The sequence below is a fragment of the Ahaetulla prasina genome, chromosome 2 (assembly GCF_028640845.1).
Source record: "Ahaetulla prasina isolate Xishuangbanna chromosome 2, ASM2864084v1, whole genome shotgun sequence".
Lineage (NCBI taxonomy): Eukaryota > Metazoa > Chordata > Lepidosauria > Squamata > Colubridae > Ahaetulla > Ahaetulla prasina.
The window spans coordinates 135,378,387-135,404,980 of NC_080540.1; the positions used below are offsets into that span (position 1 = coordinate 135,378,387).

General features: G+C 40.9%; 1 protein-coding gene across 3 annotated transcripts; it reads left to right on the plus strand.

Moving 5' to 3' along the window:
- The first annotated feature begins 5,712 nt into the window (after positions 1-5,712).
- C1QTNF1 (C1q and TNF related 1) lies at positions 5,713-26,431 on the plus strand. 3 transcript variants are annotated; one of them, XM_058167192.1, is made up of 5 exons: positions 5,713-6,273; positions 7,587-7,701; positions 10,730-10,871; positions 16,145-16,272; positions 20,714-26,431. In XM_058167192.1, the coding sequence occupies exons 3-5, from the start codon at positions 10,741-10,743 to the stop codon at positions 21,262-21,264; spliced, it is 810 nt and encodes a 269-aa protein (XP_058023175.1). In that variant the 5' UTR covers positions 5,713-6,273; positions 7,587-7,701; positions 10,730-10,740; the 3' UTR covers positions 21,265-26,431. The 3 variants fall into 3 exon arrangements, 2 of the variants coding, with proteins under 2 accessions (XP_058023175.1, XP_058023174.1); XR_009153239.1 differs by lacking the exon at positions 7,587-7,701 and having other exon boundaries at positions 5,721-6,273; positions 20,714-24,407; positions 24,960-26,431; XM_058167191.1 differs by lacking the exon at positions 7,587-7,701 and having other exon boundaries at positions 5,721-6,273.
- The last annotated feature ends 163 nt before the right edge of the window (positions 26,432-26,594 follow it).

The following is a 26,594-nucleotide window of genomic DNA, read 5'->3' on the forward strand; positions in this document are numbered from 1 at the left end:
AAGGATGTTCTTTCTACGCCAACTCAGTAAACTCAAACTTCCCAAGGAGCTGCTGATTCAGTTCTACAGAGGAATTATTGAGTCTGTCATCTGCACCTCTAGATCTGACTGGTTTGGTTCTGCCACCCAACAAGATAGGCACAGACTTCAGAGGATAATTAGAATTGCAGAAAAAACAATTGCTACCAACCTGCCTTTCATTGAGGACCTGTATACTGCATGAATCAAGAAGACGGCCGTGAAAATATTTACAGATCCCTCACATCCAGGACATAAACTGTTTCAACTCCTATCCTCAAAATGACGCTATAGAGCACTGCACACCAGAACAACTAGACACAAGAACAATTTTCCCCCAAACGCCATTACCCTGCTAAACAATTCCCTCAACACTCAAACTATTTACTAAGTCTGCACTACTATTAATCTTCTCATTGTTTCCATCAACCATCTCCTTCCACTTATGACTGTAACTTTGTTGCTTGTATCCTTATGATTTATATTGATATTGTTTCCTGATTGCTTCTTTGTACCCTATGACTATCATTAAGTGTTGTACCTTATGATTCTTGATGAACGTATCTTCTTTTATGTACACTGACAGCATATGCACCAAGACAAATTCCTTGTATGTCCAATCACACTTGGCCAATAAAAAATTCTATTCTATTGTTCAAGTAGATGTGAAATGCTCTTCTAACTCTTGCAGTCCAGAAGGATACTTGTGATTGACAATATTGAGGGCCACTGAGTAGTCTAGGAGGAACATGATGGTTGAACCACTCACATCCAAGACCTTTTACTTTAGTGGTCACCCATGAAAGTTACCAATGCTGTTTTCATCTGATATCGAGGCCTGAACCCAGGCGGCTAAGTGACCAGATCATATCTATCCTCCAGAGCTCTCTGCACATATAGCTTCATCACTTATTTGATAGCTTTTCCCCCAAAAGGGAGACTTAAAGATGGGATAGTAGTTTTCCCATTTTATCGGATGCAGGCTACTTGAGGAGGCCTTTTTAATGGCATCTCATTATCCCTCAAAAAGGCATTGATTAAAGCCCAATCTGGCTTGTAATTCTCTTCTGATCACCTTTATTAGCCTGGGGTCAGGCCAGGGGTCCAATCCACAAGTGACAGAACCATGATGACAGGACTCTATGTGGGATCCACAGCTCAAAAACCTCCCAAATAAGCCCAGAAGGCATCAACGTGACCATCTTAATAGACTGTCCATCTGGCTTCCAATTTAACGTGAATGTGATTTATTTATAAAAAAACTGAGGCCAAGATATTCCAAAAGCAACCAGAACAATGCCAAGAATAAAATACATTTTTAATATAAACTTGCTGTATACCTGGCACTGCCTTTCCCCACTGATCTGTTACTTCTGAGACACTTATAGAAAAGGTAAAGATTCCTTTCATTTAAACATGTCTCCTGATAACTTCATGAACACACCCATAGAGCTTTCTTGGCCATGGTACAAAAGCAGTTTGCTGTTTGTTTCAGGATGTTTTTTTAACCTTCCACCCCAAGCCTGGGATTTCTTGGCAGTCTTCCATTCTACTATTCACTAGGCCCAACCTTCCTTTTTGAAGATCAGTCAAATTTAACTAAGTTCTGCCACCTGCTGTGAGATTGTACAATGACTCGTCTGGTGTTCTGGTATTCTCAGGTGGGCATTACCTTTATGAACATTAAAAAACAGTGAATAGTATAAACTTTTGAGTTCCCCAGAACTTCATCATGCCAAGCATTAAGAAGGATACAGTCATTGTTTGGAGTCCAGGGGTGTCAAACTGGTGGCTCACGGGCTGGATGGGTCACGCACAAGCCACATTCACCCCAGCTCCACGAAGGAGAAAAACGTTGTGAAATGTCACACGATGGCAATGTGATGTGATGAATTTGACACCCGTGGTTTAGACTGTTATGGTTATTTTGTGCTTGTGGAAAGGAAATAGTAATTGTTTAGTTTTTCCTCTGTCTGCTTCAAGAGGTACAGAGTGTTCGGCATGTGTAAGATTTTCACAAAGATGATTGATTATACTTGATGGCTTATTTTAGGGTTTGAGACTACTATCGGTCTTTTAAGTTGTCTCATTTTCACTTTTGCCAATAAAAAATACATACATCCTTGCAGCATGTTGTTCTAGCATGTTTGTAAGGGATATTGTGATAAGTACTTGGATTATACTGCAACATGAATAATGAAGCCGTCATTTTGCAGTCTTTGTATGGTTAATCCCCTGGGGCTAGTGACAAAGAGAAATAACACTGTGACTTTCTCCAGATCTATCCTAGTCGAGTCAAAGCATTGACTTTCTTGTAACTTACTAGATACGGTGCACCTGCTTGTATGGGAGATAATTGGAGGGTGAACATTAGAGAGTAAGCAGACAGCAGTTATTAGCATCCTTCCTCAAATACACTTTGGTAGGTAGACTGGAATAAACAGAGTTTAAGATAAAAGAATCAGTGATGTGATTCAGTGTAAATCAGTTACATAAGTAGCTATTCTTCAAAGAGCAGCTGTCCCTTGTCAAGCATTCTGTTCTAATGGAGAGATTCTATTTTCCTCCTTCCTCTTTTTGGTTTGTTTATTTCATTTTTTGGCACATCCCTTCTCCGATATATTCCCAACAGGATGGATTTTGGAATTTGAGGCTGGAATTATGCTGAGGTCTGTACTGCAGCTGGAGGCCAACTGCCAATCCCTGCAAATCTGACCCTTCTAATATTTCTCCTAATGTTGTTGTCTGCCTGTCTCCTATCCTCCTGTAAGCAAGCAGATAGTGAGAGGATTCATAGTATTTCCACATGGCCATACTTTCCTTCTGAGTTATACAGATTTCAGTCAAGAGGGGCAAGCAAATAGCCAACGACAAGCTAAAAAGTGGGTACTGAGGGAGCGCAATAGAAGCATTTTTAACACCATCTTTGTTATCTTTATAAATAATTCAAGGCAGCGAACATACGTTAATATTCCTTCCTCCTCCTATTTTTCCCACAACAGCCCTGGAAAATAGTGGACCGGGAGTGAGTGAGTGGCCTAAGAGGTTTTGTCAAACTTGTAGGTGCCACAGAGGAAAAAAAGCCAAAAGAATTAAGAGTATAACAATTTGTTATCCTAGTTAAGACAAAGATAAATGCAGATGAGCAACTTGCCAATTGGCAAGTATGGGAAGACCCTTTGAAAAATCTGCAAACTTTGTTGCTCATTAGACATTGTGGCAACATTCCTCCTGCCCCCCAGGTCACCATACTCATTAATACAGATGAGTAATCTAAGTGAGGAAAATCTTACAACTTTATGAATTGGTTGACCAGACTAGACTATAGATGAAAAACCCTGAAAAAAATTATTATAGCCAGTGCTGCCTTTTATGTATTCAAGGAACTGGTACTAAGTGCATACCACTTCTGATCTTGGAAGTCCATTTAACCATCATTAGTACTACTTAATGGCTCTGCTTAACATGAATTTGTAATCACAACCACATCTGGTGATAGTGAATCTATAACCTAACTGGAGTGTATGCTGTATACAAAAACACATTTTATCTGATCTGAATCTCTGCCCAATGAGTTTTATCAAATGAACTAAACTTTCTAATGTCACAAGAGAATATGTGTTCAAAGTACAAAGTACTTTGTACAAAGTACAAAGGTCCATATTCTGGGGGTGGGGATGGGGGTTTCCTAGAATAGATGCTTAAGATAAATAAACTGATTAAGAAAGTGGAGCAGAGAATCTCAGTTCAAAAACCACAAGTTCCTGGATTTGGAAAAGTTTTTCTCCAGATTGTTGTGTTGCTGTTAACTAGCTTTGAACTGACTTAATTAGGTTTGTATTTAGCAAATATGATTTTGGTAAGATTCCTCCTCCCCCTCCATATGTATTTATTTTCCATGGACAGTGGTGAGGCTAGTAAAATAATGATAATATAGAGAATAGTAGTGATATAAGCAGTTCTGCCTTTTCTATTGTCCATTGATGCCAGTCTTTTCCTAACAGTCAAGTGAGGGGATTGGACTATTACTGAAAATAGAAATGTGGATTATTGATAACGTTGGTATTTATCTGAGTATAATGAATGCTGCAATGCATTTCTTAGCTGGTAAAGGAACAATGGAAAAAAATAGACGCATCAATAGGACTTTAGCAAGTCTTCCTTGCCTAGCTCTTCAGAGATTAATAAATAGAAAAGGCATTTCTGCTCTGTAAAAAGTGATCGATATAACAAAAATAGTGAGATGTGGGAAATAATCACGGGGCACATTTTCTAGAGCAGTATTTTTAAAAACTTTTTTCTCTCAGGACTTGCTCCCACTTTTAAAAATTATGGAAGTTTTGACATATTCATCAATATTTACCTTACTGAAACTTAAAATTAATGCATTCACTGCTACTACACTTCACAGTTATTTGATTGGACTTTAATATTGTATTATTTTTCAACTTAGGCTGGCAAATAATTTGATTTTGTAGATGCTTGAGAGGACCTTGGGGGATCCCCAGAGCTCCTAGGACCACTCTTTAAGAAACACTGCCTTAGAAGAAGTCTGGTAGTAGATAAAGTGACAAGGGGAAAATCCTGTCACCAGCTAAAACCATCATTAACCTGAATAGGCAATGCTGGACTAAGTGGCTCAGAGGTAGTATAAAGCATTATTTAAATGCTCCTATTTTGGAGGTGGAAGGAAATAACCAGGCTTAGAGAAACTATGCCTAAAAGTATTTTTATTCAGCAGGAGCTGAGCCCTTGGAATGAGAACAAGATGAGGAAATGAGAACTGGGTGAAGAAGATGCTGGCTTAATGTACTCCTAGCTTCATTTCCTCTTTCTTGGTATATTGGTGTATAAGACCAAAAGGAAACAATTAACAGGTTGTTTGCTTCCTTTCTTTCTCTCAGACTGGATTAGTTGAGGCTGCCTGCTGGCAGAAGATTCCTTGCTTTCTATGTTTTCCCTGGCAGACTGAGGACAACAAATGGGAGCCTCCCACCAGATTCTGACAATTCTGTTTTTCTAGTATTTTCCTATATTATCCTAATTTTAGTTCCCAGTACATTTTCTGACTTACTTCTCATATTCCCCCTGCAGACTTCATGTCTGCAGAAAAGCCTCCCAGAGTTCCTTGCATATGATTTATAAAATAAAGTGTTCCTTGAGGCTTATAACATAAAAGTCCTGACACCAAAAGAAAAAAAGGTTGGGGAGGGAAAACAAAACAACCAAGCCCAGGCCAACTGTTCATAAAACCATACAGGAGTCTCAATTATGACCAGCTGGAATGAGAGCAAGTCAAGGATAGGAGGAGCTGGCTGGTATCTTAGCAGAACTGATGTGATGACTCTATTTCCTATTATGTCTCTGTACTTTAATGTTTCTTTTTCCTTTTGTACAAAGTCTTTCAACTAAATTACCTATAAGTATTAGCTTTGGGGTAATTTTTATAGTCCCTGAGACTAAGAAAGCATAGACTGTATAAAGTTAACTAGTCAGAAGAAGCAAAACTCACATAGAGACAGATAAAAGCTAAGTTTCCAACCTCATTGTGATGTACAAGTTTATTATTCAGCGGATGTTTATCGGTCACTGACTCGCATTTATATTCAGTATGTAAAAGAAGCAAATTTGGGACCAAAAGGAGAGAAGGGAGAAAGAGTTGTAAGCTGGTAGCTTGAAGCATACATAGATCTTGCTAGGGATCTGCTTGGTAGAAATGCATATTGCTTATCTCCACTTACATGCTGCTGCTTGCAGCAAATAAGCCAGAAACATTTGAAAAACTAGGGAAAAAGTAATGATTATGTAATAATATAGAGAGACGGCACTAAGAAGTGCCTTTTCCCCACTGTTGTAAACAGTGACACTATCTTTCCTTTCTTTCCATGTTTCATTTCTTGGCTCTGGATCCCTAACATCTGGAGATACTTTCTGGCAGAGGAAACCTGTCTTTTTTCTCTCAGCTGTGGGTGCTGGGCATACATATGGTTAATGGCAGCTGTGCTCACAACTGAGGGAGGAGGGCTGGCGGCGTGCAGTGTCTGCCCCTTTCTTTCCCTTTCTCTCTCTCTCTCTGTTTTCCAGAAAGCGTCTTTCTGCTTGGCGCCTGAGATCTGAAGACTATAGGCGGAACTGCTGGGCTCTCCTCTCTGCCTTCTCACAGGGAGGGGAAGTATTTACGTGGAGGGGGATGCTGTAGACTTCCAAAGACAAACACAAGCAGTGGCTGTGGCAGCCTATCATCCTGTCCCCAAGGTAGGTACCAGCAAGTTGGGCCGTACCAAGGGTAGGTACTTAAAGCTGTTTGAAACCATGCAAGCAAAGGGACAGACATTGATCTGAATGTGGGGAGGGGGGCAGGGGGATATGAATGACCAAGTCTTCCTGGAGTCTTGTTTGAGAATCCTTTTTCCAGAATGTGCTGCAGAGCTTGGGCAGTGATGCTTTAAATGTTCCAGAGGATGGAAATTCCCCTGGATCTGCCTGGAGTGCCTGCCTTCTATTACAATAACAGATAAGTTGCTTTTCTCTCTCTCCATTCTACTATATAACTTTGTTGGGCAGAGATCTCATTCTAAGATAGATGTACAGAGTGAGTCAAGGTTCACATTTGCAGCAGACAAGACTCCTCATCCTCTAGTCTTATACAAATTCTGCTTTTGAGGAATTGTCATCTGAGAACCAGCTGGGGCAGTCATGGATGCATCATTGCCGTGGCATGGGGAAGGGATACAATCATTGTCCCTTTGAGTTTGATGCCTATCAACACAATTCCTGAAACCTAGCTCCTTCACCCCAAATGTCCTTTCTGTGTTTGCCAGAGTGTTAAAGAGTTTCTAAGGCTAAGAAGATTTTTCTTCCAGGCCATGATGACTTTATATTCCCAGGCACTACTGGCTGCTATAGCAGACCCTTGGGAGATGGCAAGTTGCCAGAGTGAAACCGGAAAAAACAAATACAGTCTGAGAACACATCTTTGTATGTACTTCTGGACATCTCTCCATACCAGTCAACATTGGTCGGGCCTGTTCTGTGCTGTCCCGTCCCGTCCCGTCCTGTCTCTCTCTGCATGTATACAGAACTTTTTAGTACAGCAGCTATTGACAAGCATCTATTTATGGGGATGGTTTTCTCTTTCTCCAGGATCAATTAGATGTTCCATTTTCTGCAATACTGCTTGCATATGCTTCGGGGGAGACTTTGAGGGAAGAATGAGGGATAGAAACAGTATATCTATTCAAATTTCTTGCTTTCGCCATTCCAAGGCTTTGGGACAAGTGGCTTTGGGAAAGTACCATGAAAGTTGAATATAATCTCATTAATTATGAAAGGTGGTTAGACAAGAGCTCTTTCTCAGTCATAACCATTGCCATTTAACATTTTTCATGCAAAAAGATTTCTATAGCACATCTCATAATACTGGAGTTAAGTCCAAAGAAAAAGAAATTTGGAGAAGTTACTAAGAAACAGGCTCCCCACTCTGTGTAGTATGCTACCTTATATGGAAACTTGTAAGTCTATATGCAGATGTTTTTCAGTTTGCACCAATTAATATATGCTGGTCTTAGGGCATCAGATCCAGCCTCCCTGTTGAAACACATGAGAACTAACTTCCTGGGAACCTACTCTTTGCTTCTTTGACGTTCACGGTGAAATACAATAGGAAGCATTATACTGTTAATGGTATGTTCCTTAATCAATACGAGAGTATTGACACATTCATATACTTGATGACTGAAGTATGCCTGAGCTTGCATGTGTGCTTCCTAAATGTGGCCTGTAACAGTGTGACTTCTGCTTGCAGTGGACTACAGTTGTGTTCCTTTGACAACATGCCATCTCATTCTTTTCCATAAGAAATATCACTATTTCCATGAGACTCTTGTGTTGTATAAAGAAGATGCTGAGACTCTAGAAAGAGTGTAAAGAAAAGCAACAAAGATGATTAGGGGACTGGAGGCTAAAACATATAAAGAATGGTTGCAGGAATTGGATATGTCTAGTTTAATAAAAATAAGGACTAAGAGTGACATAATAGTAGTTTTGTGTTGGCTGTCACAAAGAAGATGGGGGTCAACCTATTCTCCAAAGCATCTGAAAGCAGGACAAGAAGCAATGAAACTTACCAAGGAGAAATCCAACCTAGAACTAAGGAGGAATTTCTTGTCAGAGAGAACAATCAGTGGAACAACTTGCATCCAGAAGTTGTGAATGCTCCATCATTGGAGATTTTTAAGAAGAGATTGGACAACCATTTGTCTAAAATGGTATAGGATTTCCTGCCTGAACAGAGAGTTGGATCCCTTCCAACTCTGTTATTCTGTATTTCTTGGGGCCTTTTGATCACAGATTTTAGGAAATATGGTCAATTTTGTTGGAACTATTTTCTCTTGGTTTATTACAGACTAAGGATGGGCAAGCTGTCAGTCTCTTCACATTTGTAACTGCTATGTACATCACTATGTATTTTGCCTTGAAAGTCTCAGATGAAAAGCAATTAAGAGGGAGTGAAGTTCATTATTGCATTGAAATGTCCCAGATGCAGTTTTTCTATCAGATTTTTAGAGCAGAATAATGTGTGGGAGAGACGTACCCATCTCAATCTTCTCTGCAGTCTTTTTTTTCTCATTTTGTAGGAAAGTTATTTAGGAAGCATGTGTCTGGAATGTCCAGCTTCCATTTTTCCACAGAAAAGAGATAGAGGAAAAGCAATTTGCAGGAAGAAAAGAATGGATGATGAGGAAGTGAATTGAACCATCCCTCTCTCCCACCCCAGTCATATTTTAACCATAATGACCCTCAGCTTATTTTTCCTCCTGCCCTTCTCAACAACTTTATCCATGAAAGGAAGGTTGGAGATTCAATGATTGTAATGTAGTATGACTTAATCAGGTGATGATTTCTTGAAAAGAAGTTCTATCACCAGCTCTTTCAAGCTTCCAAAATTTTGCTTTCACCAGCACATTGACCCAGCCTCCTGCTACCTTTTTAGAAGCATTCACAACTAGGAAGAATAGGGATCCCGACTCTAAATGGCAGAGTTAATACCACAGAGAATCTTGTCTGCTTCCTCTAGACCAGTAGATTTAAATTCATTCCAGAGAACCTCACAAGACAGTCTCAATTCGGGAGGAGTTGTCCAGCTGGCGTTTAAGCCCTCAAACTGGATTTGTCCAGCAGAAATCTAAAAAAAAATTCACAGTGTTTTTGCAGATGATCTTCCACTAATTTTTCTCTAGAAGAGTAGAGTCCATGTTATTTTGAAAGTGACTGCTGCATGATAACACGAGCAAAGAAATAATTATGCCTTGATGCTTTTACTATTACAGTGTAGACTTGAATGTAGGTTGCTATCCATGTTTGTTCAGATTCACTCAGTCTTCTGCAGTAATGCTGTAGGCTTCTTCTAAGCCAGTTCATCTCCTAGAGCTCTTCAGTAAAGAAAGGAATTATTTCCTGACAAACTGGGAGAGACTCAGTGGTGGGATTCAGCCAGTTCGCACCTATTCAGGAGAACCGGTTGTTAATTTTCTAAGCAGTTCAGAGAACCGGGTGTTGGAAGAAATCTTATTTTGTTTTTTTCCACTTTACAGGGCTAATCCTGTAAGGAAGGCAGGAAGGAAACATTCTGGTGTTGTTTCTAGCCTAATCTTTATTGTCCTGCTTACAGAAATTGCCTCTCTGGTTAACTCTTATTACATTGTAACAGCTAAGACAAAGCGCCCATCAACATGAGTGATGTTGAGTTGGCCACGCCCACATGGTGACATGACCATCAAGCCACGCCTACTCAGCTGGTCATTAGGGCAGAGAACTGGTTGTTAAATTATTTAAATCCCACCACTGGCATAGATAAAATCCTGTCCAAGGTTTTTACCTGCCACATTCCAGCCACTAAAGCCTCAGCAGGAACTACCACCCAGAATCTCAGGAAACTCCCTAACCACCTTCTGGAAACTGAATGCTTCTAGTAGACACCCAGAGCGATCATATAGGTCCTCCTTCTCCTTTATCTGGGAAATTCTTATGGTGGCCATGAATTATTAGACCAGGGGTGTCAAACTCAATTTCATTTGAGGGCCACATCAAGATTGTGTTAGACCTCAGGGGGGCCAGGGAGGCATGGCCAGCTCGATGTTACTCGTGTTGGGGGTGCCTGTGGTGGCCCGAACGCTCTGCCAGTGAAAATGGGCTCCCAAGCTCTGTTTTTGGCTATGATGGTCTCCTGAAACCCTCTGCCAGCAAAAATGGAGCTTGGGAGAGCAACCTGAGCTCCATTTTTGTTGGCAGAGGCACTGTGGGCTGGTCCTTTGCTGTCTCCAGGGCGACCCTACAGGCTAAATCTAAGCACCAAGTGGCCTTGAGTTTGACGTCCCTGTACTAGACTATCTCTGGCGCTTCCTTTGAAGAGGGCAGATTTAAATCCCCATGCATCACAAGCCCAGAGAATTCCACCAATCGCCTCTGTGATGATCATACAATTTGGGACAGTACACTAACCAGAGTATCACCTTGTCCTTTGAGTGCGACAGTACAAACAAACCCTCACAACTGATATGTTTAGTGCTTTTGATTGAATATTGCAGTGGAAGGGAGGCTCTATTTCCTATGCATCGGCAGAGAATCGGCAGAAATGAATGGTGAGCAAGCAGGTTAATTTCCTGCCTCTTGAGCATCTCCAGCAGTTTTATTGGCCTGTTTTCTCCAACAGGACACAACGCCATGAAGGGACCACTGATACACAGTACTTTTTGGCTTATCTGCCTGCTATTTCAGAATTCCGGAACTGAGAGAGAGGCGGAAGAGAGGCCCGGAACACCCACACGGCCACCACTCTGGGATCAGACTTCTAGGTGAGTCATTACAATAAAACCAATATGCCATAAATAACACACACACTCACAAACACACACACAGGACCTGTTCTCTTGAGTAGTGGAAGCTGATCTCAAGGGACCGTGTTTAAACAGACCACATATATGGGCAGCTGTTCAGAACTGTGAAACTTAACCAGAACTGCTGACAGTTGAAGAAAACACTTCATGGTTGTACTTCAATGCCCAATTAACTTCATTAATGTGAATCTTCAGTGTGCAGTTTATGCACAATTAACTCACTCTGTCCCACTTTAAATTAAGCCAGAGGCTGCTGGGTACAAATGGCTCTGGAGGAGGTGCAAATGACTGCAAAAAACCTTAATGGTTGAATCATAGGCACACAATTAAGGATCCTGTTTAATCAGAGTGAACATTCTCTAGGCATCTCTGTACTGGAAAGGGCCATGTTTGTTTATGCTAGCACCCACCACCCATCCACCCACCCACCCAGTCACCCATCATAAACTCCTTCATTGTCCAGCCTCCATCCAGTCTTAATCTGGCTTGATCATTCCTACAAAACGGTATAGGAAGGTTGAGTGCTTCTATGTTCTTTGAGAAATGTCCAGTGAGGGAAAACGGTCTCCTGCTGAATTTCTTTAGCTTCTTCTTTTCGTCTCTGAACAGAAAGGAATAGAAATAACTAGACAACCTGTAACCCACTGGGTCATCCTTTCAGATATATTCCCTTACCTAAACAAACAGGAATGATCATGGGTGGGGGGAAAAGCAGTGGTAGTGAGAGGAACTTCCAAAGTCCTGCCTGCTTCCCCATTGATTTTGCATGTGACAGCATTGGGAAACACTCTTCCTTGGCTGACCTGTGGAACTGCCTTACCACTTTGTTGGAGGGAAGGAGGAACAAAGGGAGCAGTGGAACACAAGGAAAACCACCTATGCTCTCCCATTCCAGTGTGTCTCCAAGGGTCCCCTCCTTGCAGGGAGGAAGAGGGCTCATCCATCAACTTCCAATACTGCCCAGTCAGTCCTGCTCTCTAGCAAGCACCCAAGTCATTTCCTGGCCTTCCCTCACCACCCACCCGCTGTTAAGAGATTTCGAACTGTAGTCTTTGTTCCAAACCAGACAATTGCCACTCACCTGTTGGACCTTGTTGCCAACCAATTGGGTGCAGGGACTACAGGGAGGCAGGAAAGAGGCCGGAATACACTCCTTCCATCTTCCCTTGTGTCACACAAACTAAGGTTTCTGGGAAGTGTAGTTGGAAGGCACAGTGGTGCTGAAATGGCCACAACTTTGCTAAATTTCAATCTCACAGGAGTAATGGTTCCTGAATTTTGGATGCCTTTGAAATATGTTGATTCAAAAAATGTTGCCCTCTGATGCACCATTTTAGCCAACAGACAGCCATATAAATTTTAGTAGTATATAGATGCACACTAGATTTATTTAGGCATTCTAAGCCTTCTTCCTGTGATCTCCTGTGGTCTATTATATCCATTGTGTGGTCTACTCTTCCCCTTGTTCCCAAAGGTCACCCATCCAAGGAATGGGTGATCTTGGGGAATTATGGAAGAGATGCTGCCTGAAAAACAATCAATCAAAAGAAACAGGAGCACTGATGATGTTACCTAGTCAGGGTAATGAAATGTCTGCAAGAAAACAAGCAACCTCAGAGAGCACCAAGGAGCCCTCAAGAGGAAGAGGAAGTCCCCAGTGGCTTAAGGGTCAGAGAAAGAAATTTAGCAAGGACCCACCCTAACTGATTAGGCAGTCCAAAATAATTGCAAGAAGTTTACCTTCAAACTTCCAAGATTCTATTAATGTAGATTTATAATAAAGTAGAATTAACTCATCAATATTTGGGTGGCAACTCTATCAATAAGTTTGTTATACATCATGCTGTAGTACCCAGGAGATTGAAAATACTGACCCCTGAGCCCTCAGTATATTTCATATTGGAACCCTTCCCTCCTCTTCCCTGTCTTTCTGGCTACCATCATCTGCTGGTTTATTTTTCAGGCAAATGGGTTGGAATAATGGTTTGTAATAATGGAATTCGGATGCTGGATCACAAGGGGGGAAATACCGAGAAATATTTTGCCAAACTGCGCCTTCCCCCTCAAGTTATAGTGCTAATACAGGAACTGGGAGGAGGTCCTACTTAGTTCCTTGAAAAAAAACATTTAGCCCAGTTTCTTGGCAACTTGATCCCTTATTCGTGCTTTAGGCAAAAGGTTGTTCCCTGAAGGAGCACAACCCAGCAGTCATCTGCTAAAAGTTATGAGAAAAAAGGGTATGGCATCTTTTAAATTGAAGTACCTGGAGGGCATGACTTTTTCTCCAACAGATGTATAATTAGATGGGTAGCACCAGCCCTCATGGTTACAGAGTTAAATTCAGATTTTGTAGTCCCCTACAGTCATTGGGTGCAGCAGCTTTCTCTTCCACAGTAGCTGGCAATTTTTCTTCATGTCCAAGGATTTAGCTTGCTCTGGGTCTTTTCAGTCTGGCCAATCAATGATCTGTTTTCACTCCCACCTCCATAAAATGTCTAATTCTATTTCATTTTTAATGAATCTTAGGGCAGGAACTGACAGCTAGAAAATTTTGTTTGATTGTTATAATATATATTATAGCTATAACGTGTCTGTTCTATGGCAATGCACATCTTCATAAGATCTCCTGGGATGAGTAGGGAACCCAGCCGTGCTAATCACCTGACTATTCTCCCTTCCCCATTCCTAAATCACCCCTGTCAGTGTTTCATCAGTTTTCACCAAATATCTGCTTTGCAAGCTTGTGCAATGTGAAGGATTCTAGGGGTGAAGGTTTTGGACTATGGGAAGGCCCAAATTCAAGTCTGTCTTCAGCAAGGAATCTCACTGGATGACTCTGGAACAGCTTAATCTTTTTCTACTTCACAGGGTGGTTGTGGGGAAAAATTAAAAAAGGTCTTAGAAGAAAGGTGGAATATTCATCTGACAAAAAAATAATGTTTCAGAGATCTCCTCAGCTAGTTCATACAATATACTGTAGATCAGTGGCGGGTTTCAAATTTTTTTACTACCGGTTCTGTGGGTGTGGCTTGGTGGGCATGGCAGGGGAAGGATACTGTAAAATCCCCATTTCCTCCCGATCAGCTGGGACTTGGGAGGCAGAGAATAGATGGGGGTGGGGCCAGTCAGAATTTTTACTACTGTTTCTCCGAACTACTCAAAATTTCCGCTACCAGTTCTCCAGAACTGGTCAGAACCTGCTGAAACCCACCTCTGCTGTAGATGTATTTAGAGCTTTTCTTCACTTGTTTACCACAACAACTGAAAAACCTGGCAAACCTGGTACACATTGGTTCGTGTCACTGGCTGTGTCTTATCCCAGGCCATTGATTTCTAATGCCAGATCCTGGTATTACAGCAAAATGTATAGAACAGAGAATTGGGAAAATGGATAGTCATTCTAGCAACCTTTTGTATTTCTATAGTGAGGCCTAAGTTTCCCTAAAGATCGCTAGTGAAAAAAAGTGAACTTCTGTGGCGCCATTACTATAGATCACAGATTTATTGGAAGGAGGCAATATGTTGATGGCTTTAATTTACAATTCTCCCTTGTTTTTCTTTTTGTCCACTTGTTCAGTTTTTCTTATCCTTAATAGCTTGTGTTGCTGCTTTTATAAGAAAAAAATTAAGAGGAAAATGATGGGAAGGTTGCAAGGGGTTTTTTTATTTTTGTTTTTCATGATTAAATATCTATCCAGCTAGTTTTTATTATTGCTTAAATGTATTAAATACAGGTATAACAAGGCCCATTTTGACAGTCTTTTCTTTATTATCATTTTATTCTGCCTTTATTTTGTACAACTCAAGACAGCCAACATAATGTTCCCACCTCCTATTTTCCCAACAATAACCCTGTTTGGTGGGTTGGGCTGAGAGAGGGAGCAACTGGCCCAGAGTCACCCATCCAGTTTCCATGCCTAAGTGAGGACTTGATCTCCCATCTCCAGGGTTCTATCCAGTACTTTAACCATTACACCAAAATGGCTCTCTTGTTCAATTAAAAGAACATGCAGCCTTGTTTCTATTAGACAATCCTATAGCATCCTCATACAGATCATTCTGGAAGTAGCTGGAGAGTTTGTATACAGGATACACATATTTATTTTTCTCAGTCATAACAAATTAACTGCTTGGGACTGGAATCATAGTAACTATAATGGAAAAAGAATAAAATATGATTTTTGAATCGCACTGTAAACTGATCAAGTCAATTGAAAGCTGGCCTTCTCTTGAATTGGAGTAATAAAAAACTATCCCAGTGTTCAAATGACAGTTCGAAAGCTGTAGTCACACATTCCTGGTTCAACAACCAGGATTTATAGCATTTATAATTTCTAAACAACCAGGATTTATAAGCATTTATAATTTCATAAAAAGTCAAGATTCCAAGGTTAACTAGGTATCAGTGTTTGGAAGTACAAGTACCTCAACCATTGCAACAACCACTGATTCCATATATGTTCTAATATTTGAATAAATGCAGACTAAAATTTTTCCTCAACAGTTCTTAGGGTCTGTCAAAGGACACTTGCCAAAGCTTGGATTGAATTATAATCCATTATAATCCATACACATGTCTACTCCCAAAGTATTCTTTCCTATAATATGGCATTCCTCTGCTATTTTGCTCTCTGGTGCTTAAGTTGGAAGCGGTGACCTACTTGCACATTTAATTATCGTACCTTGGTTTCAAAGTCTGGGTTCAAGGTTGCAGGATTGGGGAAGGCAACTATACTAGGCCCTGGTTTCTTGGGATTGGATTTGCTGATTGTTTGCTGCCCATAAGCTGCCCAGGCAGGGATCTCAATAATTCCTGTCAACCAAGGGTGAAATCTAATTACCTTCCTTACTGGTTCGGAAGTGCGCGCACGCGTCCCATGCACGCACACACCTGCGCATGCGCAAAATGTTTCTGCGCATGCACAGACGGTACAAAACACATTCCTGGTTTTAACCAGGAAGTAACGACAGCCAGGCGGGTGGGCAGAGCCTCGCACGGTGATTGCTACTGGTTCTCCGAACCACCAGCCAAGATTGCTACTGGATTGCGCGGTCTGGTCCGAACCAAGAGCATTTCACCCCTGCTGTCAACTACATTTAACTTTTCATATTTTGTGAAACAGTGCTGTCGGGGAATAGGATGGGCTTATAAAAGTAAAACTCAAGGTCTGAGTCTCCTTTCCCAGTTCTGGCCCTTTGACCATTCTGTCTGTGCTGTTTCTGCCTCCCAGAACTGAATATGGCTATCAGAGACACAGCAAGCAGCCAGGAAGGTCGGAGTGTGTTCGCTGCTGTGATCCTCCTGCAGCACATCCCATGTATTACCCCATGCCTCAGATCAACATGACCATCCTGAAAGGTAAGAGGCACCGGGCCAGTTGTGCTGCTTTGCATTCAAAATGTGAGATTTAGGGAAAGGTCGGCCATCCATTTATCCATGAGCAATATGCACCACAAACATACCTCTGTGGACAACATGAAAGTTATCATGGATATTAGAGCATCATGCACATTTATCCATGATCTGTTGGACTGGAGATGTTCTGCTTGCCCTCCTAAGATTCCTGATCTGGGTCTTTTTATTTTTTGTTTTGTCATCCCGGAAAAACATTTATTGTTCCTACTATTAGTCATTCCAAGGCTTAAAATTGGCAATGTCCTGTGACTAAACTTTTCTCCAATGCCAAGGTCACATCCACACAATTGTTTTGTTGTACTCCTGTCCCTGCGCCAGCAGGAAATCATGCTGTGCTAAAACTTGCTGCCCCTATACATGCCCCTATGGGGCTGCTATCTATAAAGCTTTAATGGGCAACTCTTAAGGACTGTGATAGGCTGTTTTCCTAGTTGACAGCCAAGCTTGCCCAACATCATCCATCATATGAAAAGCCTCCTCCAATGGATACACATAACACTCTGATTACTCCATACATCCCTCCCTATTTCTTTCCTGTGATGTTATTGACTGATTTTTAAAAATTACTTGAAAGTACAGGTTAACTAGTTGACTGACGTATCAACCACTAGATAGCAGCAGAGAGTTTTTGTCTCTTGGTTGCGAGGTAGTGGCCATTCAGGATTGAACAATGAAAATGCAGTTGGATAAATGCTGTTGAAGAATTGGAGTTTGAGAAAGGGGATTAGCTATGGGGATTGATGTGAAAGCTATAAATTACTCTAAGAAAATTATACTAGGAAAGGAAATTAGGAGCAAGTGCTTAAGCAATTCCCTACCATCCAAGCTAGGGAAGTACAAAAAATGAGTCCTTTCAATAAGATCCCAAATGTGCTTTTTCAAGAGGCAACTGCATTGTCTTTTGAAAAAGCACCTTTGGGACAACAATCAACTGGATGACTGAGAATCTCCATAAACACTTTCAATAATACTTTGAGTAATCTCTTTTAAGCCAGTGATTAGTTAAGGTTTCACACTCACTAGATCACAGGTGTCAGACTTGCCACATCACGTTGCCGTCATGTGACATTTCACAATGTTTTTTCTATATGCAGAGCCTGCGTGTGACGTATCCCGCCTATGGGCCGCCAGTCTAGTCCCCTGCGACTAGATCAACCAATCTACTGGTGGCTAAAAAAAGAGGTTATAGTAGTTGGGGTTCTGGTGTCCCATGTAGCCGAAAGAGGATTGAGGGGTAGAAGAAATCATTATGGACAGGAAGCCAGCAGAATCAACTGGAGTCTCCAGTCTGTCAGTACAGGAGACCTAATTTCAGACTGCCTCTCCCATGTGCATCAGTGTTTCCTTTATTTCCTTACACACAGCAACTGGGGATAAAATAAGAGAAAAACACAGAACAAAGCACTGAAAAGCATATTTGAGTTGCCTTCTGTGAACAGTGAGATACAGGAGGGGCATGTGGACATGCCCTCTGGAAGTAGTTAGTAGGCTCTCCTCACCCTGGTATAAGGCAGTTTTATAGATTTGCCCCAAGGCTGTATAGTGAGTTGGTTGGGGCAGCCTGAGGGAACATCATTTACATTTCCTACAATGTCCCCAGCATAACATTGCCCTGGAGCATTATGAGAAGTTAAAACAGCAGCTCAGAAAAATGAGAACATAAATATAGCTGTATTGGATCTAACTAAGGCATATTGAGCTGGGACTTTGTTCCTATCCAATATTTTTGGTTCATACACAAATGAGATTTTGTCACTTCTGTTCTCCACCAGTTGGTTTTACTAGATTGAGAAGCCGCACTGATCAGCGAGGCAATAGAACTATCATGACTAGTAGGCATGGAAAAGCCGCATCCCCATTAATTTGCTGAATCCCCTTTAAGATATTTAACTCAGCAGCAGCATTATAGTCTGAGGTAATGAACACAGCTGTTTGATCAACTTTGGAACAGAGGAGAGAAGACATAAAATCCTCATGTTAAAATCAGTTCTATACTTGTAAATCCTTCACATCAGGGGGCAAGATAGCCAGGGTTTCTCCATCCATTTTCACCTGGTTTTCAGAATCCATTCCATCCATAGGGTGGCCTCCCTGTACTTTGTCTTAGATTATTACATCAATTCTGCCTACGGAAGCAGATGGGGAGGGAGCATAATGCACAGCCAGAGGGCGAATAAGCTAACAATATTGCAGCTGCCTCATCTCTTAATTCATGAGGGGATTTCAAAGTGCATAAATTTCAGAGAGCTCTAGGATATGCCCTAACATTTCTAAGTTCCATCGTTTCATAAGGGACAGAATCACAACTTATTACTTGGCATCGGCAGCTCAGGTCAGGCTTTGAAATCCCTGCCCATCTGACCCAAACCATTTAGCTGCCAGTTTGGAGCGGAAATGAGATAGGCTTCCAGAAGCCATGGAGAGTTGGCATTTGGAGTCCCGTCCCTCCCATGTTTAACCACAATGTGGAGAGGCTGTCTTTGGACAAAATTTTGGGTTCTGCAAAATCTAGAGAGTTAGGTTAGGGGGAAGTTGTATGGGTTAAGTAAATTCTTTGGCTGGAAGGAACTGTTATGATAATTTCATCCAAGTTCCTTCCTTAACAGAGGCCAAGGGAAACCAACAATTAGTCTTGAGTCAGACTTAGGACACCAGAGGTTGCCTTAGGACATGGCCTGATCTGAAGGGTGGAGAGATTGTATGATCAGAAAAGGCCCCAGGACTGCTGAATCTGAGATTTCAAAGGAAAATTAAATCTCAGAAACCAACATTGGGTTCGGCAATAGGCAGAAACCTTTGTCCACACACTCTTTCATAGCCCCACCAACCTTTCATTTACATCCCATCCTACACACAGTTTTTCTTCTATCAGTATATCATTCATTTGTATTTCCTCTACTTACTTTTCAATTTATATCCTGCTACTCCTTCAGGGTCTCAAAGAAATATATATAGTAGGTGTCCACAATTATAAAAAATAAAACAAGCCTATGAAATTAGGCTACGAAAGACTGGAAGTTAGCTATTTTATTTAAGGACTGGGTTAAGCCTGGGTTAATAACTATGCGTATGTCCATACCTTTGTCCACATAAATCTGTACTGCCCTTCCCCTTACAGTGCAAGTTAGTTTGATAAAATCTTTAAACTGAATTAATGGAAGATTTTCCAATCTGACTCTCTCATTCTCTCACACGGGGATGCACACCTTGTTTATAACATTCATATATGCATAACCCAATTCCACCCCCTTGGCAACTGCAATTACTCTTTCCTGCTGACTGCAGATTCATTTGGGAAAAGCATTCAGTTGAAACCAAATATAAGTGCTCCTAGCAGGACTGGGGAGCAGTGGAGAGAGGCCAACCAAATCATATGGGGAGACTCTGCAGGCTGCATCTGGCCTATGAGCCAGAGGTTCTCCATTTGAGTTACTCTATGAGTGTACTGTATATTTACTGTAGAGTTCTCCCTTTTTTTCCGCAATCTCTGTCTTTTGATCATTCTAGATTCAAAACTGAAAACTTTCATGTTTTTTGTACATTTATTTTCAGATTACATGAGTATGTTACACGTTTTATCTAATGGATAAAACAGAAACCATTGCTCCCTATTTAATATTTAAACTGATTTAGCATAAAATTCAGTGGTAAGTCTATTTAATATACAAAAAAATACTCATCGCTTTGAAGGCATTGCAGTTCAGACATACTTTCATCCATGCAGGAAAAAGTATTTTACCACATATGTATCTGTCTGAAATCTAAGCCAGGAAGGACATCATATTATGTAGTGGTTTTTCCCTGCCACAAGAATGGAGATGGTATAGAGTATGATTAAATGGTAAGCCAGCAAGGAATAGCAGTGAACCGACTGGCACCATTTCTGTTCAGGGTTTTCTGCCACAAGTGGGATGCATGGATTCTTTTATTTACCTCCCTGTTGTATTAAAATGTATAAATAGATGTTTAGCCAAGAAATCAGCCATTTTTTACACCACAGTAATAGAAATAAAATATAAATAGCAGAGAGGAAGTCTTATAAAGTGCCAAGGAAAAAAGTAGGATTCAGATCAATATTTGTTGCTCAAAGCATTTTGGACACTTTCCATTTTAAGGGCATTTTCTGCTTTCTGGTTTGAAGCCAGAAAGCCATTGCACTTTATGAGATCCTTTTCTCTTACTTTGGTGATTCCATAAACCCTTGTGGTTGTCTCTCTTCAATTGTTCCTAAAAGATGCCTTCACCAATTGCTACCCTCCAGACGGATTGGACATTGGTAGCCTTAATCCTCAATTAGGCCGAGTAAAACTCCCACACATCCTGGGGGATGAGGGCAAGTCAGCTGAAGGAAACTGTGATCTGTCATGACATCTTTATTTCTCAGGTGAGAAAGGGGACCATGGTGATCGTGGCTTCCAAGGGAAGTTGGGAAAAGCTGGTGCAGCAGGCAAGAAGGGTGAGATGGGCTTCAAAGGGCAAAAGGGCAACATGGGATCACCCGGAGAGAGTTGCAAGACCAACTATGCTGCCTTTTCGGTGGCTCGGCGGAAACCCTTGCATAGCAATGACTATTACCAGATACTTGTCTTTGACACTGAGTTTGTGAACCTCTACAGCCACTTCAATATGTTTATGGGCAAATTCTACTGCTACGTCCCGGGCATATATTTCTTCAGTCTCAATGTGCACACCTGGAACCAGAAGGAGACCTACCTTCACATCATGCACAACACAAAGGAAGCAGCCATCTTATATGCACAGGCTAGTGACCGAAGCATCATGCAGAGCCAGAGCCTCATGATAGAGCTACAGGACCAGGATGAAATCTGGATACGGCTCTTCAAGGGTGAACGTGACAATGCTGTCTTCAGTGATGAATATGACACCTACGTCACCTTCAGTGGATATCTGGTTAAGCCTAGCTCAGACCCTTGAATCAACTAGCAGATGGACAGCTTGTTCCTATCAGCTTTGGCTTCTCCCCTTTTTTTGCTAATTTCTAGCACTGCTCGCTGCGGGGAAGCACTCACTTGCACTGGAAGCACCCACAGAACTTGGTCCTTGATGAGATATTCTAAACTAGGATCTTTCTTTTGATAAACATGGCTTTTCTTCTACATCAGCCTTACCTGGTGCTCTCCTAACATGATGGATTAGAACTTCCAAGATGCTGGTATTGTCCAGCTACAGTTTTCAGTCTAGTTAGGATTGAGACTTTGGAAAGACGTAATCCAACACAACTTGAGGATCTCAAACTGGAGATTGGATCTTATTATTTTATCTTGAATTTCAGTGATCAAAAATTCATATCTTCCCAGATTATAGCTTAATGGCTGTCCTGATAGGCCTGCCATAACTTGGAGGTCTTTCTGTGGTACTAGGATACACAGCCATTATCTCTCTGATTTCTGGTGTTTCCATTGCCCATCATTGAACTTCATCTTTCCTGATGGAATCTCGTCCCTCACAGCTATAGAACTGTACTACCTCTAATTCATGTCCATATTGACCTTAATCATTCATTTGTATTAATTTCCAAACCTTCTCCAGCGGACTCAGCTGAGCTCCCTAAGAGAGATACCAGTACTGTCATTTTTGTGCATTTTTTTGCCCTCAAATGAACTATCAGAGGATCCCCTGTATATGATTTTTTTTCTCATTGACTTCTGTCCTTCAGGCCTTCTTTTTCATTTAACCTTTTAGGTCTTTGAGTTCTCTGCAATGCACCTAAGCCGCCTTCTGTCTCCTAGCTGGACATTGTATTAATGCCACCTAATAATAAAAAGCTTGTTATTATTTAGTATAACAGTTGAAAAAGCTATACCTTTTCTTTCTTTTGGAAGGTCTTGTTAACTGACCTTTTCATTCAGGAGCTGCTGTTTATCTGCATCCGATGGGGATGCATTAAAAAGCGTAACACTACAGCACTGGTTCCACAAACCACTACCTCCCTCCTGTTGCAAGCATATTCCCTCTAATACAGTTCTTGGACCCTGCCCACCATGGTCATTTTAACTTGGTTTGCAGGGAAGAATTAAGATTGAATTCCTGGCTTCAATCAGAGGTATCTGACTGTGTAACGCCTTTTTAAAGTGCTTTTTGGGTGTTACACAGGCTTTTGCTATAAATGGGTTTCGCACTCTTAAGAGAGTATGTTAGTCCCCTGCTGCACAGAAGGTCAATTTAATTATAAGTTTCGTGCTGTGCCGGGTCAATGCAGACCCCATGCATGGTGTGAAGAGGCGGGAATCTTCAGCAGTTTCCCACTTTCCATGTAATGATCAATGATCATGACGATAGTGATGACAATAATGATGGTGGTGTTGAATCTTTCCCCACTTTTGGCGCTGAGGAGGGCTGGGAAGTGGAAGCAAATTCCTGTTTTTCCTTTTATTTTGGAGTCCTGGCATCGGATTTCAAGGTGGTCATGAATGGATCAGATCCACTTTCAACCCGCAGGCTAAGAAATACGATTGGCTGCTCATATGCCTGGGAAGGCAGCAAGGACTCCACATCCTTATGTCCCTATGCCAAGAATTGGGGCAGGTGAGCCAGGATTGTAATGAGTGTAAATGATTCCAAGTTGTGGAGAAGAGGGAGGTGTTGCTAGTGGGTGGATAGCTGGATATTTACATTCTTAAAGGTCACCCTTTTGCCTCCTCCTGTGCCCATTCTGATTTGCAGAGGCTGCTTGATGGCATAGAAGCTCTACAGCCCCCTTTCCATGTGGAAGCTGCTTTATACCAAGTACACACATACACAAACCAGACTGTTTCTCTTTTCCTGTCGATTTTTTTTTTAATGTTTTAACTGCCTTTCAACTTCGCCGTCTTTTTTGTGCATTTCTCACACGCACAGTCTTTTCAGACAGCTCTGCTTCCCATCTTCTGCTGTTTGCATTTTTTTTTCCTGACAATGCCACAGTTTCCACAGATGTTACCCATTCCAAAATATTACCCACTCTTTTTCTTTCTCCATTCTTTTGAAGTCTATTCATTCCCCCATCTGGAGCCCCCAGCCTTCTCCCTGAGTGTGACGTTACAGAGACAAATTATAGGACGTTTCTGCTGGCTGAAGGATTGGAACAGCACAGTATATCCTGAGATATAACCAGCTCGGGTTTTGTTATGCCTTCATCCAGTTTCCAAATACACCATACAACTCAGCTCTTTGGGGCACCCATTTTGGAAGATAGTTTTTAGAAATTGAGAGGGGGAAGACCTAGGAAACAATGAGGGATACTAATGAGCAGAACTATAACGGCTGAGGTGATGTAGGACAAAGAAAGGCTGAAATGACTGGTTTGAGTCCCACTTCAAGGCTAGATGCCGTGTTCTGGTTTGCTGAGTCTTGTGTTCACCATTGTTGCTGAAATAGCTCACTTCTTCTAATGGACATCAAGTTTTCTATCAGGAAAAGACAGTTTTGTGACCATTTAGTGAAGGGCTTGAGTCATTCTTAATTTGGGCCAGTGATCATCAGTACAGGTAGTCCTCGACTTAACAATAGTTCATTTAGTGACCGTTCAAAGTTACAACGGCACTGGAAAAAATGTTCATTTAGTGACCGTTTTTCACACTTTTTCACATCGATGCAGCATCTCCATGGTCATATGATCAAAATTCAGATTCTTGGCAACCGGTTCATATTTATGACAGTTGCAATGTCAGCTTTCGCGACCTTCTGACAAGCAAAGTCATCAGGGAAGCCAGATTCCCTTAACAACCATGTTACTAACTTAACAATTTCAGTGATTCACTTGACAATGGTGGCAAGAAAGGTCGTAAAATGGGGTAAAACTAACCTAACAAATGTTTCACTTAGTAACACATGATATTGTTTAAGGCACAATTTTAGGCTTAATTGTGGTCGTACGTTGAGGACTATCTGTACTGGACCTAGTCATTTTTCAGCTTCCAGAGGAGAGAAATCAACTGTACAACACACATAAACGTAACAACTACAGCGGACATGCATTCTATGGACCCTAAAACTATTGTCTTTGTTGTTTCTTTTGATGGATGCTCTCCTATTTCATTGTTCTATAAACAATATATGAAAATCTCCCAAATCTTCAGGTGAGTGCAAGTTTCACAGTCTCCAGGTAACACATTATATTGTTTAATGCATGAAACAATTGCTTGCTTTTTGCTGGCCACCAGCAGCTTCAGAAAATGTTTGAAGTCATCTGCTTATACAGGTTCTTTTGCCTACACGGTTGGATTGAAACCATGAGTTGTGATGGCTCTCATGGCCCCATGTTAAAAAAATGATTGTAAATCATAAGTTCCATATGTTTGTACCTGCATACCATACCATGACCAGGTGTATAAAGGTTTTGTATGCTGTATTTCTATTAGCTAACAGCATGTGGGAAATATGAAACAAAAAATGCATCAAACGTCTATTATCCAATCACCTCTCATTAAAGTAACTCCTTAGCAGGTCATTATGGCCTCCTTCGTGTAGGCAAACATTTTGCTTGCTCTTCTGAAATCATGATTGTGGAATGCCCTGGTGGGTGTTTTACCTATTTACCAAATGGCTGCCACTGTTGTCATCATCATTCACATGTCAGCTTCCCATCCTACTTTCTCTTATCTCAGTTTTCCTTTATCATTTTTTTCTAGACAGCTACATACTTCTACCTCCAACGTTTATTTCCCGAGAATACACGTGAGGCTTATGTGGACTCTGTGGCATTCCTGTGGTACAAATGAGGGTGGAGGCTGGTACTCAGCATCTCAGCTGCTCTGTCCCCCTTTTTTCTTTATGATCTAAAAATAAATTAAAATCAGGTGGGGTAGGGATCTCTTGGGCTTCTTTAGTCTTCCAAGTTATATTTTACAGCATGCCAATACAAACACGAATGCTTTCTTTTGCCTTCCCTAAACCCCTGTCACCCACCAGATGTGTTGGACTTAAGGATCCTTAGTCCCAATCTGTTGGTCCAATGTAAATGAAAGGCACCAGATTTGGGGAAGCTGTTGTAAAAACATCACACATTTTCAAAAATAAGCAGCTAATTATTTTCAAGTGTTATGTTTAAAGGAGGAAGATGGTTATTAGTAAAGCACAAAACGCTGGTGGATTAGTAAGGGCTTGAACTGGAAATGGCTGCAAAGAATGTTGTTTTCCCCAAAGGTCTGCATAAGCATTGGATCAAAGCAAAGTCTTGGGAGATACATGGAGTTCTGATAATTTGTTTCCCCATAATATTTGAATGTGTTTCATCTCCTTATAATGTTCCTCTTTCAACTCACTCCACCCAGTAATGAAGGATCCGCTAGGACTGATTGAAAAAACAAATAAGCTTCCCTCTGGGAGCATTGTTTGCATTTCAAGAGATCCGGCCAACTCAGAGCAAGGCTATATTTTGGAAAACAGTTAAATTGGGGTGGGGGGGAGGCGTGTGGGAGATAAAAGTTTTCTAATAGGGGAGCCAAACAGGGTCATGTATCTGAAACACTCCAAATCCCTTTGTCAAATGGTCAATTCCTTATAAGAAACTATAAGGCACAGATGGCTGGTTTGTTGGGAACAAGTGAGTATACATATATTCTTATGCATAACCTTCTAATTCTCAAGATATATGTAAAAACTTTGTTCCATTTTGGATTTTCATATTTCAGCTTATATCACATCCAGAAATGGTTGCAATATGTATACAGATATGATAATTCTGCAGGACGCAAAAATGCAGTCATAATAATTCATCTTTTAGAGGCTCATGTCTCATTGTGGGAAAACATCTAATCTAAGGAAAAATTTAGTGGAAGTGGGAATCTGTGAGTTAGAATGGAATACCAGACAAAACTAAGGTTAAGAAGCATACAGACTGTATAGTATTAGCATTGTTGTTATTTTGTATGTTTAATTTGGTAACAACAAGAGACTAGGGTTAATTTTCTAGGCTAATTGTGTAAGATTTGATTCAACAACTAAGATCTTCAGTTTCCCAAAAATGGGAGCCAAAAACAAAATAAAATAATAAAAAAATAATGTGCAAATGATAGACAGACAAGGGACATGTAAAGTAAAATTATTTCTTTTGTTTCTTTTTAACTGTCCAATTTAAAAGAACAATTCTTGTTCAGCCAAATAAATTAATAGATCAAACAAAATTTTGCATTTGAAATTTTGTATTTAAAAACTTTAAATATAAATGCAACCAATGTTGTACTGTACTTTTTTGTACCATGAACTCTGCTTTATAAAAGATACGTTTAAAAGTCTGTGTGAATGTCTCTAAGCAAACTGTTAAA

What these genes read in the sequence shown, in the direction of transcription:
- C1QTNF1 (XM_058167192.1), top strand. Translation starts at nt 10,741, where the DNA reads ATGAAGGGACCACTGATACACAGTACTTTTTGGCTTATCTGCCTGCTA. An exon ending in CTCTGGGATCAGACTTCTAG is followed by an intron (nt 10,872 to 16,144) that starts GTGAGTCATTAC and finishes TCTGCCTCCCAG; the next exon opens with AACTGAATATGGCTATCAGA. An exon ending in CAACATGACCATCCTGAAAG is followed by an intron (nt 16,273 to 20,713) that starts GTAAGAGGCACC and finishes TTTATTTCTCAG; the next exon opens with GTGAGAAAGGGGACCATGGT.